The sequence below is a fragment of the Scyliorhinus torazame genome, chromosome 14, assembly GCF_047496885.1.
Source record: "Scyliorhinus torazame isolate Kashiwa2021f chromosome 14, sScyTor2.1, whole genome shotgun sequence".
Lineage (NCBI taxonomy): Eukaryota > Metazoa > Chordata > Chondrichthyes > Carcharhiniformes > Scyliorhinidae > Scyliorhinus > Scyliorhinus torazame.
In genome coordinates this window covers 150,850,972-150,865,895 of record NC_092720.1, presented here as the reverse complement: position 1 = coordinate 150,865,895, position 14,924 = coordinate 150,850,972, and the positions used below count along the sequence as shown (strand labels likewise).

Sequence of the window (14,924 nt, the reverse complement as noted above, 5' to 3'; positions counted from 1 at the left end):
GTCTTATTAATCATAACTACAGCTTGAACCACGAGGCGGTATCAGAAAGATACCTGGCGACTTGTGAGCAAAGGTGACATAATTAGTGCTAATAAAACTAAGGCTAAAAAGAGCAACAAGGGGCGCGAGGCTGAGGTGGTAGTTGCCATGGACGCGGAGAAGGCTTTCAACCGGTTGGAGTGGAAGTACCTATGGGATATTTTAGGCAGGTTTGGGTTTGGGCAGGGATTTGTGGAGTGGGTCCGGCTATTGTACCAGGCCCCGGTGGCAAACATAAGAACTAACCAAGTTCGGTCGGAATACTTTCGTCTATATCGGGGGACAAGGCAGGGATGCCCGCTCTCCCCATTACTGTTTGCCCTGACCATAGAGCCCTTAGCAATGGCCCTGAGAGCCGTGAATGCCTGGCGGGGTATGGTGAGGGGGTGGAACACAGAGTCTCTCTCTCTCTATGCGGATGATTTGCTGTTTTATGTCACAGACCCGGTGGGAGGGGATTGACCAAAATCATGGAGGTATTAGGAGAATTTGGGCGATTTTCAGACTATAAGTTAAATATGGGAAAGAGCGAGATGTGCGTGATCCAGGCACAGGGGCAGGAAAGAAGACTGAAGGAGCTACCTTTTAAAGTGGTTGGGAGGAGTTTTTGGTATCTGGGGATTAAAGTGGCCAAGGATTGGGGGCAGCTTCATAAGTTAAATTTGGGCAAAGCAGTGGATCAAATGAGAAGGAATTTCCGCAGATGGGATATGCTCCCACTGACGCTGGCGGGGAGGGTTCAGGTGGCGAAGATGACAGTCCTTCCGAGACTGCTTTTCTTTTTTCAATATCTCCCGATTTTTGTCCCAAAGGCTTTTTTCAGAAGTATGAATACGGCGATATCGAGGTTTGTATGGGCGGGCACAACCCCGAGAGTAAAGAGGGCTCTCCTGGAATGGATTCGTGGAAAGGGATCCCTTTAGCTTTATTGACTATTACTGGGCGGCCAACATATCGATGGTCAGGAAGTGGGTAGTGGGGGAGGGGTCGGTCTGGGAGCGGATGGAGGCAGCATCCTGCAAAGGTACGGGTCTGGAGGCTTTACCGACGGTGCCCCTGCCATTCTCGCTGGCTCGGTTCTCTACAAACCTGTGGTGGTGGCAGCCCTAAGGATATGGGGGCAATGGAGGCAGCATATGAGACTGGAGGGGGCATCTGTGTGGTCACCGATCTGTGACAATCACCGATTTGCCCTGGGGGGAGGGGGGGGCTGGCTGGATGGGGGCTTTAGGATACGGCAGCGGGCAGGGATTGAGAGGTTTGGGGATCTATTCGTCCAGGAGAGCAGGTTCCAAGCTTTCCTCACCTCCCCCTGAGGGGACTACAGGATAAAGTTCTGTCAAAAACAGGAGTTGGAGGTGAGAGGGTTTCAGAAATATACAGGGAATTGATAGAGTGGGAAGGGGCCCCTATCAGAGAGGTGAAGAGAAAGTGGGAAGTGGAGCTAGGAGGGGAGCTGGAAACTGAACTGTGGGAAAAAACCTTGAAAAGGGTAAATGCATCCTCGTCCTGCGCTAGACTTTGCTTGATTCAGTTCAAGGTAGTCCACAGGGCCCACATAATGGTAGCCCGGATGAGTAGGTTCTTTGAGAAGGTGGAGGACAGATGTGGACGGCGTGGGGGTAGCCCAGCCAACCATGTACATATGTTTTGGGCATGTCCGAAACTGAGGGAATTCTGGCAGGGATTTGCGGATGTTATGTCAGAAGTCCTGGAAGGTAGGGTAACTCCGAGTTGACAGCCGTTCATCGATTTCTTCACGAAAAATTGAACGTCAGCCGTAAGGGGGGAAAGGGAAAAGTGGGGGGGGGGGGGGAGGAAACAGGAGGCGTGGCGATGTTAGACAAGGACAAGGAACTTAGTATAGGGTAATTGGGAACAGGGCGGGAGAAGTGGGGGACGTGGTTTATTGTTTGTTGTTCTTGGGTTTTTTGTGAGTCGGCCTGCGCGGTTTTAGAAATGTCAATATGTTAAATTGTGAAAATTACAAATGCTTCAATAAAATATTTTCTAAAAAAAAAAGAAATGATATCCTGGAGCAGTTCTAATAACTTTGGCTGTACTCTCATCAACTTATGTTTTTCTGTGACAATTCTTTTCAGATTGGGAACTCACTTCTGATTGTTTTTGTCAGTTATTTTGGAAGTCGTGTGCATCGACCCAAGCTGATTGGAATTGGTGGTCTTCTCCTTAGTTTTGGAGCCTTCCTGCTTACCTTGCCTCACTTCATTTCTGGGCGATATGAGTATTCCACAGCTACAGTAGGTATGACTTTTCCTTGTATGTATACAGATGTTAATGGAAATACAGACACAGTTGCTTGGGTAACATGCCTCTCAGCATTCTGAGTGAATGTCTGAGAGAACAAGAGGGAGTGTGTATGTGTGTGTGCAAGGGAAAGTGAGAGCGCAAGAGCATATATGATGAGCCAAATGGCCACCTTCTGCGCCGTATCAATTCTGTGATTCTAAACGAGTGTGTGGGAGTCATTCTGATGCAATTGAGAAAACGTCCAAAGTATGGAAAGAAATCTGAATCTGACGCAAGCCTTTGCACAAGCTGGGACCGATGTTAGGACACTGTTGTAAAACCTTTGTCTGCTCTGTGTTCCTTTTCTTAAATTCCTGTCCAGGCTGCTTTTAATCCCCACTCTTCTTGCTGGCCGCTGCCACACTGAGATCTTATGCTTAAAACTACAGACTTTAGACAAAGTTGAAACACCCCTGTTCTAATGGACCATACCCGGGTTTCCCTTTGGGTTTTGTGGCAAAGCCCGTGATGTCAGTTTGATAGACTTGGCAAACAGCCACACAGCTCATTTGAAATCCGGGCTGCGGACTGATTCTCGTTTGGGATAGGTGGAGCTGTTCAGAAACTTCTGGAACAGGGGAAGCCAGTTCAATTTTGTCAGTTCTAAGATTAGGTGGGGTTACTGGGTTACGGAAATAGTGGAAGTGCGGGCTTAAATGGGGTGCTCTTTCCAAGGGCCGGTGCAGAGTCGATGGGCCAAATGGCCTCCTTCTGCACTGTAAATTCTATGATAAGAAGCCCAGCTAGAAAACAGTTGGAAGATTCTCTCTCTCTCACTCTCTCTCTTTGCCAGGCAGTTTAAATTCTAGCCAGATCTGTGAAGATTTTCCCAGTGAAAAGACACAGACAGCAATCGGGTATCTACCAGGCCTGTTACCTTCCTCTCTCTGGAAGGCTGAGAAGAGCGAAAAATTAAGACACTATCCGTAATATGGTGGAGTTTCCCCATTGAAATCAGGCAAAGGGTAAAATCAGTGATTCATCAGGTGTGAAGCTACAGTAGTTTCTCAGGGAGACGGGAGCTCTATCTGGTGGTCAAAGGTCACAACTGCATCGATCTGAATCTCCTGTGTAAAACTCCATTCGGTGGTCGAAGGATGGAACTCCGTTAACCTGAATCTCTTGAATAAATTTATTTCCCAGAGGCCGCAACCGCAGCAGCGAAGATGCCTCTAAAACTTTTCCCTTCAATTCCTGTTGTTTTAATTCTTCCCCTCCCCTTACTGTCTGTCTTGTGTGTGTCTGGATCGAGGGTGGGACAGGGTTTTGGGATCAGATAGACTCGTAGACTGCAGTGCCAATTATTTCCTTATATGTCCAACTTTACTCTTGTTATAAACAGCTTGTTCATGTTTACTTATAAATCTGGTGCCTGTAACTCATTGGAGTAGTCAGGGATGAAGAATCTCAGGAAAACACACAAATATTACGAATTCACTTACGTTGGGATTTGGCCTGTGGAGCTGGAACTGATTGTGCACTCGCCCAGGGTGTCACAGAAGCAACTGTGTCTACTGCGTACAAGCAAATTACTGCGGATGATGGAATCTGAAACCAAAGAGAAAATGCTGGAAAATCTCAGCAGATCTGGCAGCATCTGTAGGGAGAGAAAAGAGCTCACGCTTCGAGTCCAGATGACCCTTTTGCACTGAGTATTTGTAACAGTTTAATTCATCGCCTCAGTGGTTGAATGTTCTCACCTTGTTTTCACTGGCAAATTTCTGGAAACTGTCAAAGCAACATTAAATTTGAAAATTAGTTTGAAATATCACTCTAATTAACATATTTTAATTGGTGCCTCTCACCAGGGGTTGTACAGAAGCTTGAGTTAAACGAAGGAACTGGTTGATTGGATCTGAACAGCAAAATGTCCAGTTTTCCTGTTTATTCTTGTAGGGTGTCGAATACTGTTTGGTATTCTAAATGAACTCTTCATAGTCTCCAGTAGGTTAACTCTATGAAAAGAATTCTCCCATCCTGCCTTTGACAGATTTAGTGCAGGCATGAGTGGAGAATCTAGTGAGAGCCAAAAAGTCGGAAACCCGCCATGTAAAAACAGTTTGCAATTCCCCGAATGGCCGGTAGCTCGGTTTTCCCATTGCCTGGTGGCATGCATTTCAATTGCATTAATTTACATCTCATGAATGTTCATTAAACCAGCATCTCACCGGAATTGTCTCACTCCTTCCAGTCCTATGTCACACCAGCGGGAAACTAGGTCAGCCTCAAACCCGTTTGAAAATGAGTGCTGTGCACAAGTCAGACCTCAGCTCATTCCGGACCACGAGGTGAGGACAACATCCAGAGCCTACCTGCTATAATGCTGCGTTGCATACAATGTCACTCTGCTGGGGCTGTGTGGTTGGCCCCCTCCTGCTCAATGCCGACGTTGTCCTCAAGGACAGCACTGTGCTGCTGCCCTCAGACAACTCCATTTTCAGACTCTGATCAGTATTGAGCCTGTGGTTGGGGAGTGCAGGGGTCTTTTGCTCCCAGTGCCTGACACTGTTGTCCGTCTGAACAGCACTGAGCTAAAACACTCACCAATGGACCGAAGTTTGACCAGAGTTAAGAGAGCAGGGCAGGCAGTCGAGGGACTATTTTAATCTCACAGTCTGAAGTCAGAGATGGTGACAGTCTAGAAGAGCAGTGGGAATTTAACATTCAACAGGAACAATCATTGGCAGCATGGTGTATGCGAGCTACAGACGGTGTTGGGGTGGCGGGGGAGGGGGGTGCGGTGCAAGAGCTGTGTACTCAACAGGCTAAAAGTTCAGCTTGGTTTTCAGAGCTGTCTTAAAGTCGCTGACCCTGGGTTGGCGGTCTCTGTACTGCACTGCAGACGGAATGGTGATGGTGACTGAGGCATCTGCAACCTGTAAATAGGGAAGACATTCTTAAGGGTGGGATGGGGGTGAGTGGTATGTGACTTCCTCATGAAGGGGTTAACCTTGGGAGATAATGATGCGCTCAGCCTCTATATGGGGTGGGTAGAAGTCCACATGGAGCATGGGCACTTCACAGCTATAGGGCATGGGGGGCTCACGTAAGAATATCCACCACAGCGGCAGAGTTCAGTATTATTGGGGAAGGCTGGAGTATAAAAGGAGGTAGTTAGTTCTATTTTGACATTGTGAGGTTTGAGTAAAATTTGAGGCACACGGCCAATAAGGGAGGGAGCGGCGAACTCGGTTCTGAAGAAAATGTCTTGAGGTCCCAGAGCAATGGCGTCCGGCAAAAATAAAAGTAACATTGGCTTTAAATGGGAGGAGAATGGGGCAGTGTGTGAGGTCTGCTGTGCTGGATTATGGTGCACAGAACACCTTGTTAGTGCTGCTACAGTTGATAGGATCTAGGTCATAAGACCATAAGACATAGAAGCAAAATTAGGCCACTCGGTCCATCGGGTCTGCTCTGCCATTCAATCATGGCTGATATTTTTCTCATCCACATTCTCCTGCCTTCTCCCATAACCCCTGATCCCCTTATTAATCAAGAACCTATCTATCTCTGTCTTAAAGACACTCAGTGATTTGGCCTCCACAGCCTTCTGCGGCAAAGAGTTCCACAGATTCACCACCCTCTTGCTGAAGAAATTCCTCCTCATCTCTGTTTTAAAGGATCGTCCCTTTAGTCTGAGATGTGTCCTCTGGTTCTCGCTTTTTCTACAAGTGGAAACATCCTCTCCACGTCCACTTTATCCAGGCCTCGCAGTATCCCGTGAGCTTCAATAAGATCCCCCTCATCCTTCTAAACTCCAATGAGTACAGACCCAGAGTCCTCAACCGTTCCTCATACGACAAGTTCTTCATTCCAGGGATCATTCTTGTGAACCTCCTCTGGACCCTTTCCAAGGCCAGCACATCCATCCTTAGATACGGGGCCCAAAACTGCTCACAATACTCCAAATGGGGTCTTATACAGCCGCAGAAGTACATCCCTGGTCTTGTATTCTAGCCCTCTTGACATGAATGATAACATTGCATTTGCCTTCTGTAGCGCACAAAGACTCACGAGAGACGAATAGAGATGAAGTCGATGATCCCTTCTTTTCCCTCAGATCAAGCTTTTTCCTCTCAATTTAATTTATCCTCTGCTAATCTGCAGAGTTTTGGGGGAAAGGGACTGGAATTGGTTAAATTGCCAGCACCGACTCGATGGGCCGAATGTTCTTTTTCTGTGCTGTAACTGTTGTATTGTTCCATCATTGTGTCCAAAGCTCTCCCTGTGGGAGTGAGTTCCACACTCTCCCCGCTCTCTGCGTAAAGTGGTTTCTTCTGAATTCCCTGTTGGTTTTCTTGGGAACTATCTTATATTGGCGGTCACTGCTCTTTCTCACAAGTGGAAACAACCCACCTCTTGGTGGGAGTGTATTGAAAGCTTTCACAGTGTGAAAGGCATGAATTACCTGCCTGTTTTAGTGACTTTGGTTGAGGGATAAATGATCAGCATATGGGCGACATGGTAGCACAGTGGTTAGCACTGTTGCTTCACAGCGCCCAGATCCCAGGTTCGATTCTTGGCTTGGGTCACTGTCTGTGCGGTGTCTGCGCGTTCTCCCCATGGCTGAGTGGGCTTCCTCCGGGTGCTCCGATTTCCTCCAAGAAGTCCTGAAAGATGTTTTTCGGTGAATTAGACATTCTGAATTCTCCCTCTGTGCACCCGAACAGGCGCCGGAATGTGGCGACTAGGGTTTTTTACAGTAACTTCATTGCAGTGTTAATGTAAGCCTACGAGTGACAATAATAAAGATTATTATATTTCGGAATCCATACAAAGAGTGCCAGGCAATCTTTTATGCCCACCTGATGAGGCAAACTGATTTACCAGCTCTGCCAATAGACGGCACCTCCAGCACGGCAAGGTAGTTTCAACCCAGATTCTCAACTGGAACTCAGAACCTACACCCATCTGCCATTTGCGACAGGAGTACTCGCGAGTTGGGGCAAGCCTAAAACAACTGTACAAAGGGGGTGCCACGGTGGCCACAGTGGTTAGCACTGCTGCCTCACAATGCCAGGGACCCGGTTTCAATTCCGGCCTCGGGTGACTGTATGTGCAGTGTTTGCACAAAATTTTTTTTAAAAAAAATGGGCAGCACGGTAGCCTTGTGGATAGCACAATTGCTTCACAGCTCCAGGGTCCCAGGTTCGATTCCGGCTTGGGTCACTGTCTGTGCGGAGTCTGCACATCCTCCCCGTGTGTGCGTGGGTTTCCTCCGGGTGCTCCGGTTTCCTCCCACAGTCCAAAGATGTGCAGGTTAGGTGGATTGGCCATGATAAATTGCCCTTAGTGTCCAAAATTGCCATTAGTGTTGGGTGGGGTTACTGGGTTATGGGGATAGGGTAGAGGTGTGGACCTCGGATAGGGTGCTCTTTCCAAGAGCCGGCGCAGACTCGATGGGCCGAATGGCCTCCTTCTGCACTGTAAATTCTATGAAATCTATGAGGCTTTATTAAGCGTGACTTGTTCCCCGCAGTTCAGTAACAGACTGGCCTGCGGGGGAGAACTCCTGGTTCTTATACTCCACCTTCAGGGCGGAGCTAGAGGTCAACGGCCAACCAGGACCCGGGATCTGTCAGCCAATGACATCACGGCTTCACAGTCCCACATGACCCCTAATGCATACTACCACATTCACCCCTTGTTAAAAATGAACCCGGCGGGGTGGTGCTTCGCATGGTGGTAGGGGTTTACAAGGCTGGCCCTGGGAGGAAAACTTTTGCATGTCATCACAGTATGTACAGAGGTTTTTTTGTGTTGAACTATTTACAGTAGTCGTAAGGGGGAAAAAGAAAAAGTTCTCGTTAAAGTCCACAACATTGTAGTGTTACATCGATGCCACGAGTCGGTCGGGCGGTCTGGTCGTCCTTGTCGATCACCCGGTGGTGGTGCTTGTTCCAGTGTTGTCGTCTCCGGGAGCCTTACGGTTTCTGCTTCAGCTTCACTTCTGGTCGGACCTGGGAGGAGGACCGATCCTCCCGGGAAGGGGGCGCTCGCGGGGTGCGCTGGTGGCAGGGAGGGGGTGATTTGTGTCGGGGGGGGGTGTGCGTGTTGCCGGTGGGCGCCAGATCTCGCAGGGAGACCGTGTCCTGTCGGCCGTCGGGGTACTCCACGTAAGCGTACTGCGGGTTCGCGTGGAGGAGGCGAACCCTCTCGACCAACGGGTCCGACTTGTGCGCCCGCACATGTTTTCGGAGCAAGATGGGTCCTGGGACCGCCAGCCAGGTCGGCAGCGACGTTCCAGAGGAGGACTTCCTGGGGAAGACAAGGAGGCGCTCATGAGGCGTTTGGTTAGTGCTAGTACACAGTAGCGACCGGATGGAGTGGAGAGCGTCCGGGAGGACCTCCTGCCACCGTGAAACTGGGAGGTCCCTGGACCGTAGGGCCAGTAGGACGGTCTTCCAGACCGTGCCGTTCTCCCTCTCTACTTGCCCGTTCCCCCGGGGGTTGTAGCTGGTCGTCCTGCTCGAGGCTATCCCCTTGCTGAGCAGGAACTGGCGCAGCTCGTCACTCATGAAGGAGGACCCCCTGTCGCTGTGGACGTATGCGGGGCAACCGAACAGTGTGAATATGGTGTTAAGGGCTTTAATGACTGTGGCCGCTGTCATGTCAGGGCAGGGGATGGCGAAGGGGAAACGGGAGTTCAGGAAGTATGTGTTGCGGTTGGTGGAGGGGGGGGCCCTTTGAAATCCAGACTAAGGCGTTCAAAGGGACGGGAAGCCTTGATCAGGTGCGCACCATCCGGCCTGAAAAAGTGCGGTTTGCACTCTGCGCAGATGTGGCAGTTCCTTGTGACTGTACGTCCTCCTCCACAGAGTAGGGGAGGTTGCGGGACTTTATAAAGTGGTAGAACCGAGTGACCCCCGGGTGGCAGAGGTCCTCGTGGAGGGTTTGGAGGCGGTTAATTTGTGCGTTAGCACATGTGCCGCGGGATAGGGCATCGGACGGCTCGTTCAGCTTTCCGGGACGGTACAGGATCTCATAGTTGAAGGTGGAGAGCTCGATCCTCCACCTTAAGATCTTGTTGTTTTTAATTTTGCCCCGCTGTGCATTATCGAACATGAAGGCTACCGACCGTTGGTCCGTGAGGAGAGTGAATCTCCTGCTGGCCAGGAAATGCCTCCAATGTCGCACAGCTTCTACTATGGCTTGGGCTTCCTTTTCCACTGAGGAGTGGCGGATTTCTGAAGCGTGGAGGGTTCGGGAGAAAAAGGCCACGGGCCTGCCCGCTTGGTTAAGGGTGGCCGCTAGAGCTACATCGGAGGCGTCGCTCTCGACATGGAAGGGGAGGGACTCGTCGATGGCGCGCATCGAGGCCTTTGCGATATCCGCTTTGATGCGGCTGAAGGCCTGGCAAGCCTCTGTCGACAGAGGGAAGGTCGTGGTCTGTATTAGGGGGCGGGCCTTGTCTGCGTACTGGGGGACCCACTGGGCGTAATATGAAAAGAACCCCAGGCAGCGTTTTAGGGCTTTTGAGCAGTGAGGGAGGGGAAATTCCATGAGGGGGCGCATGCGTTCGGGGTCGGGGCCTATTATCCCATTGCGCACTACATATCCCAAGATGGCTAGCCGGTTTGTGCTAAAAACGCACTTTTCCTCGTTGTATGTGAGGTTCAAGGCTTTAGCGGTCTGGAGGAATTTTTGGAGGTTGGCGTCGTGGTCCTGCTGATCGTGGCCGCAGATGGTTACGTTGTCGAGGTACGGGAACGTGGCCTGCAACCCGTGTTGATCAACCATTCGGTCCATCTCTCGTTGGAAGACCAAGACCCCGTTTGTGACGCCAAATGGGACCCTTAGGAAGTGGTATAATCGCCCGTCTGCCTCGAAGGCTGTGTACTTGCGGTCACTTGGGCGGATGGGGAGCTGATGGTAGGCGGACTTGAGGTCCACGGTGGAGAAGACCTTATATTGGGCAATCCGATTGACCATGTTGGATATGCGGGGGAGAGGGTACGCATCTAGTTGTGTGTACCTGTTGATGGTCTGGCTATAGTCTATGACTATCCTTTGCTTCTCCCCTGTCTTTACTACTACCACCTGTGCTCTCCAGGGACTATTGCTGGCCTGGATTATGCCTTCCTTCAGTAGCCGCTGGACTTCGGACCGAATGAATGTCCGGTCCTGGGCGCTGTACCGTCTGCTCCTAGTGGCGACGGGTTTGCAATCCGGGGTGAGGTTTGCAAACAAGGATGGGGGCTCAACCTTGAGGGTTGCGAGGCCGCAGATAGTGAGTGGGGATATTGGGCCGCCGAATTGGAAGGTCAGGCTCTGCAGATTGCACTGGAAGTCTAATCCCAGTCATGTGGGCGCGCAGAGTTGGGGAAGGACGTAGAGCCTGTAGTTTTTAAACTCCCTCCCTTGCACCGTTAGGGTCACTATGCAGAAGCCTTTAATCTGCACGGAGTGGGATCCTGCAGCTAGGGAAATCTTTTGCGCACTGGGACGGATGGTCAAAAAACAGCGTCTTACCGTGTCGGGGTGGATGAAGCTTTCTGTGCCCCCGGAGTCGACCAGGCATGGTGTCTCGTGCCCGTTCATCAGCACCGTTGTTGTCGTCGTCTGGAGTGTCCGGGTCGTGCTTGGTCCAGCGTCATTGAGGCCGGACGTGATCGTAGTGCTTGAGCGTCTTCCTCGAACCCCGTGGAGCCGTCGACACTGGGGTCCGTTGTTGCCGTCCAAGGTGGCGGCGGGGTGAACAAAATGGCCACCCCCATGCATCGCACATGGCTGGGGGGGGTCACAAGATGGCGGCGGGGGTGGACAAAATGGCCGTCCCCATGCGTCGCACAGGTCTGGGGGGGTCCCAAGATGGCGGCGCCCCTCCTCCCCTCGTGGTGGCCGGGACCCAAAATGGCGGCGCCTGCAGGTCGCACATGGGGCGCTGGGGGGGTTGGGGAGTGTTAGAAACGCGCAGGACACCTTGTTCTCCGGGGACAGCGGTGGCCGGGACCCAAACTGGTTGCGCCTGCGGGTCGTACATGGGGCGCTGGGGGGGTTGGGGAGTGTTAGAAGCGCGCAGGACTCCTTGTTCTCCGGGGACAGCGGCGACCTCCCGGGACCGGCACCCAGCCGCGAAATGGCCCTTTTTCCCGCAGCTCTTACAAATCGCTGCGCGGGCCGGGCAACGCTGCCGGGGGTGTTTTGCCTGGCCGCAGAAATAGCAGCGGGCTCCCCCGGGATGACTTGGCGTCTGAACCGCGCAAGCCTGTGGGGTGGGGGGAGGGGGGGGTTTGTCTCGACGGGGGTCCACGGAGCCCCAGGGGCTGCCGCGCGGTCGGGGCCGTAGGCGCGGGCGTTTCGCGCGGCCACATCCAGGGAGGCTGCAAGGGCCCGTGCCTCTGAGAGTCCTAGCGACTCTTTTTCTAAAAGTCTTTGGCGGATTTGGGAAGAGTTCATACCAGCCACAAAAGCATCACGCATTAACATGTCCGTGTGTTCCATCGCGTTTACCGGCGGGCAGCTGCAGGCCCGTCCCAAAATTAGTAGCGCGGCGTAGAATTCATCTATCGATTCTCCGTCTCGTTGCGAGTTGGTAGCGTGCGTAGATCTGGTTCACTGGGCGAACATAGATGCTCTTTAGTGCTGCGAACGCCGTCTGGAAATCCTCTGCGTCTTCGATGAGAGGGAAAATTTCCGGGCTTACCCTCGAGTGCAGGACCTGTAGTTTCTGGTCTTCTGTGACCCGGCCGGGGGCCGTTCTGAGGTAGGCCTCAAGACAAGTCTGCCAGTGTTTGAAAACTGCTGCTGAGTTCACTGCGTGGGGGCTGATCCTCAGGCATTCCGGGATGATCCTGAGCTCCATAGTCCTTTAAGCACGCTTAATAAATTGTAGCGCACAAAGACTCACGAGAGACGAATAGAGATGAAGTCGATGAGGCTTTATTAAGCGTGACTTGTTCCCCGCAGTTCAGTAACAGACTGGCCTGTGGGGGAGAACTCCTGGTTCTTATACTCCGCCTTCAGGGCGGAGCTAGAGGTCAACAGCCAACCAGGACCCGGGATCTGTCAGCCAATGACATCACGGCTTCACAGTCCCACATGACCCCTAATGCATACTACCACACCTTCTTAACTGCTGACTGAACCTGCACATTAACCTTAAGAGAATCGTGAACAAGGACTCCCCAGTCACTTTGTGCTTCTGATTTCCTAAGCATTTCCCCATTTAGAAAATAGTCTATGCCTAAATGTCTTCTTCCAAAGTGCATAACCTCACACTTTTGCACATTGTATTTCATTTGCCCCTTCATTGCCCACTCTCCTAGCTTGTCCAAATCCTCCTGCAGCCCCCTTGCTTCCTCAATACTACCTGTCCCTCTATAGATCTTTGTATCATCTGCAAACTTAGAAACGGTGCCTTTAGTTCCTTCTTCCAGATCATTAATGTATATTGTGCAGGTCAGTTTGAAAGGAGAGAGACCCAGCAAGCAACTGAAAGCCAATCATGGCAAGATGGATACAGAACTGACTCAGTCATAGAAGCAGAGGCTAGCAGTGGAAGGGTCCTTTTCTGAATGGAGGGCTGTGACTAGTGGTGTTCTGCAGGGATCAGTGTGAGGACCTTTGCTGTTTGTAGTATATATAAATGTAACTGGCCTGATTAGTAAGTTGCAAACTGCACAAAGATTGGTGGAATTGCAGATAGCGATGAGGAATGTCAGAGGATACAGCAGGATATAGATCGTTTGGCAGATGGAGACTTGGGTAGATGGAGTTTAAACTGGAAAAATGAGAGGTAATGCATTTTGGAAGGTCCAATACAAGTGGGAAATATACAGTGAAGAGTACAGGCAGAGGGATCTGGCTGTACAGGCCCAAAGATCACTGAAAGTGGCAACGCAGGTGGAGAAAGTAGTCAAGAAGGTATATGGCATGCTTGTCTTCATCAGCTGGGACATTGAGTACAAAAATTGCCAATTCATGCTGCAGCTGTGTGGAACCTTAGTTAGGCCACACTTGAAATATAGTGTTCAATTCTGATCACCACACTGCCAGAAGGATGTGGAGGCTTTGGGGCAGGTACAGAGGAGGTTTACCAGGATGTTGCCTGGTATGGAGGGCATTAGCTATGGGGAAAGTTTGGAAAAACTTGTTTTTTTTATCACTGGAATGACGGAGGTTAAGGGGTGAGTCTACAAAATTATGAGGGGCATGGACAGAGTGGATAGTCAGAGCATTTCCCAGGATGGAAGAGTCAATCACGAGGGACATAGGTTTAAGGTGCGAGGGGCAAAGTTTAGAGGAGATGTGCGAGGGAGGTTCATTTACACAGAGGGCAGTAGGTATCTGGAACTCGCTGCCGGAGGAGGTGGTGGAAGCAGATATGATAGTGACTTTTAAGGGGCGTCTTGACAATACATGAATCGGGTGGGAATAGAGGGATATGGAACCCGGAAGTCTGGAAGGTTTTAGGTTAGACATGCATCATGATCGGCGCAGGTTTGGAGAGCCGAAGGGCCTGTTCCTGTGCTGTACTTTTCTTTGTTCTTTGTTCTTTTATTTAATTCCGTGTTGTTAAAGGGATAAACAGAACTCACTAGCTTCACATCAAACTCGCAACATTGACAGATTTTAAGGCAGGAATGCCGCCTTGATGAATGAGGGCCATAGTGAAGGGGGCACAGCTGCACCATATCTGGAATCCCATCATTGTTTCGCAATAGAGGATTCCCAGATGTCACATTTCTGGAATGCCATCTTTCTGACCTCACTGTATGTGCCAGTGTGTCTGGAACAAGGCTGGCACCTTCAAGTCTGCACCAACCTACACTTCCGAGGTCCGTAGCCCTCTAGGGGCGGCATGGTAGCACAGTGGTTAGCACCCTTGCTTCACAACTCCAAGGACCCAGGTTCGATTCCCGGCTTGGATCACTGTCTGTGCGGAGTTTGCTCGTTCTCCCAATTTTGTGTGGGTTTCCTCTGGGTGGCTCTGGTTTCCTCCCACAGTCCAATGATGTGGAAAGTAGGTGGATTGGCAATTTAGCCCTTAGTTTCCAAAAAGGTTAGGTGGGGTTACTGGGTTATGGGGATAGGGTGGAAGTGTGGGGTAAGGTAGGGTGCTCTCCCCAAGGGCCGGTGCAGACTCAATGGGCCGAATGGCCTTCTTCTGCACTGTAAATTCAATGATAGTCCCATCCTATTGATGGATTTGTCAAGACGCCCCTTAAATGTGGGAGACGTTCCTGTGATACTTTAATAGCTGACACATTCCAGCAAGTGTAAAATTCAATGAGGTCATCTGGACACATCTCCCCTGACCCTCAAAGTCATTGCCTGTCATCTCAGGTTGTCAAAGAATCTCTGAGTCCAGCATTTCTTCTTGCACATTCTGGTCTCATGGCTCACTATAATCCCAGCCTGGTGAATTGTAACTTTTATTTTTTGTTCAGAGATGTGGATGAACAGAGTACAGGATTGTTGATTAGCCTTTAACAAAAGAATAAAATGTATGTTAAGCAAGAAAAATGAACTCTAATACATTTCTCCTTAACCCCGGCTATATTTTTACAGATTTGTAACACAAGTTACAAAATCTATTTTTTATTATAATGTTCTCGGTAAGGACACAGTCC

The 14,924-nt window shown here is 50.5% G+C and overlaps 1 protein-coding gene across 4 annotated transcripts in view; it reads left to right on the top strand.

Moving 5' to 3' along the window:
* LOC140390088 (solute carrier organic anion transporter family member 2A1-like) overlaps positions 1-14,924 on the top strand; it is a 626,095-nt gene that overhangs the window by 65,551 nt on the left and 545,620 nt on the right. For 3 of the 4 annotated variants that reach the window (XM_072474991.1, XM_072474989.1, XM_072474990.1), the window contains exon 3: positions 2,142-2,304. In XM_072474991.1, coding sequence (XP_072331092.1) covers positions 2,142-2,304 — 163 coding nt within the window. The remainder of the gene's footprint in view (positions 1-2,141; positions 2,305-14,924) is intronic. The other variant, XM_072474992.1, reaches the window with a different exon arrangement.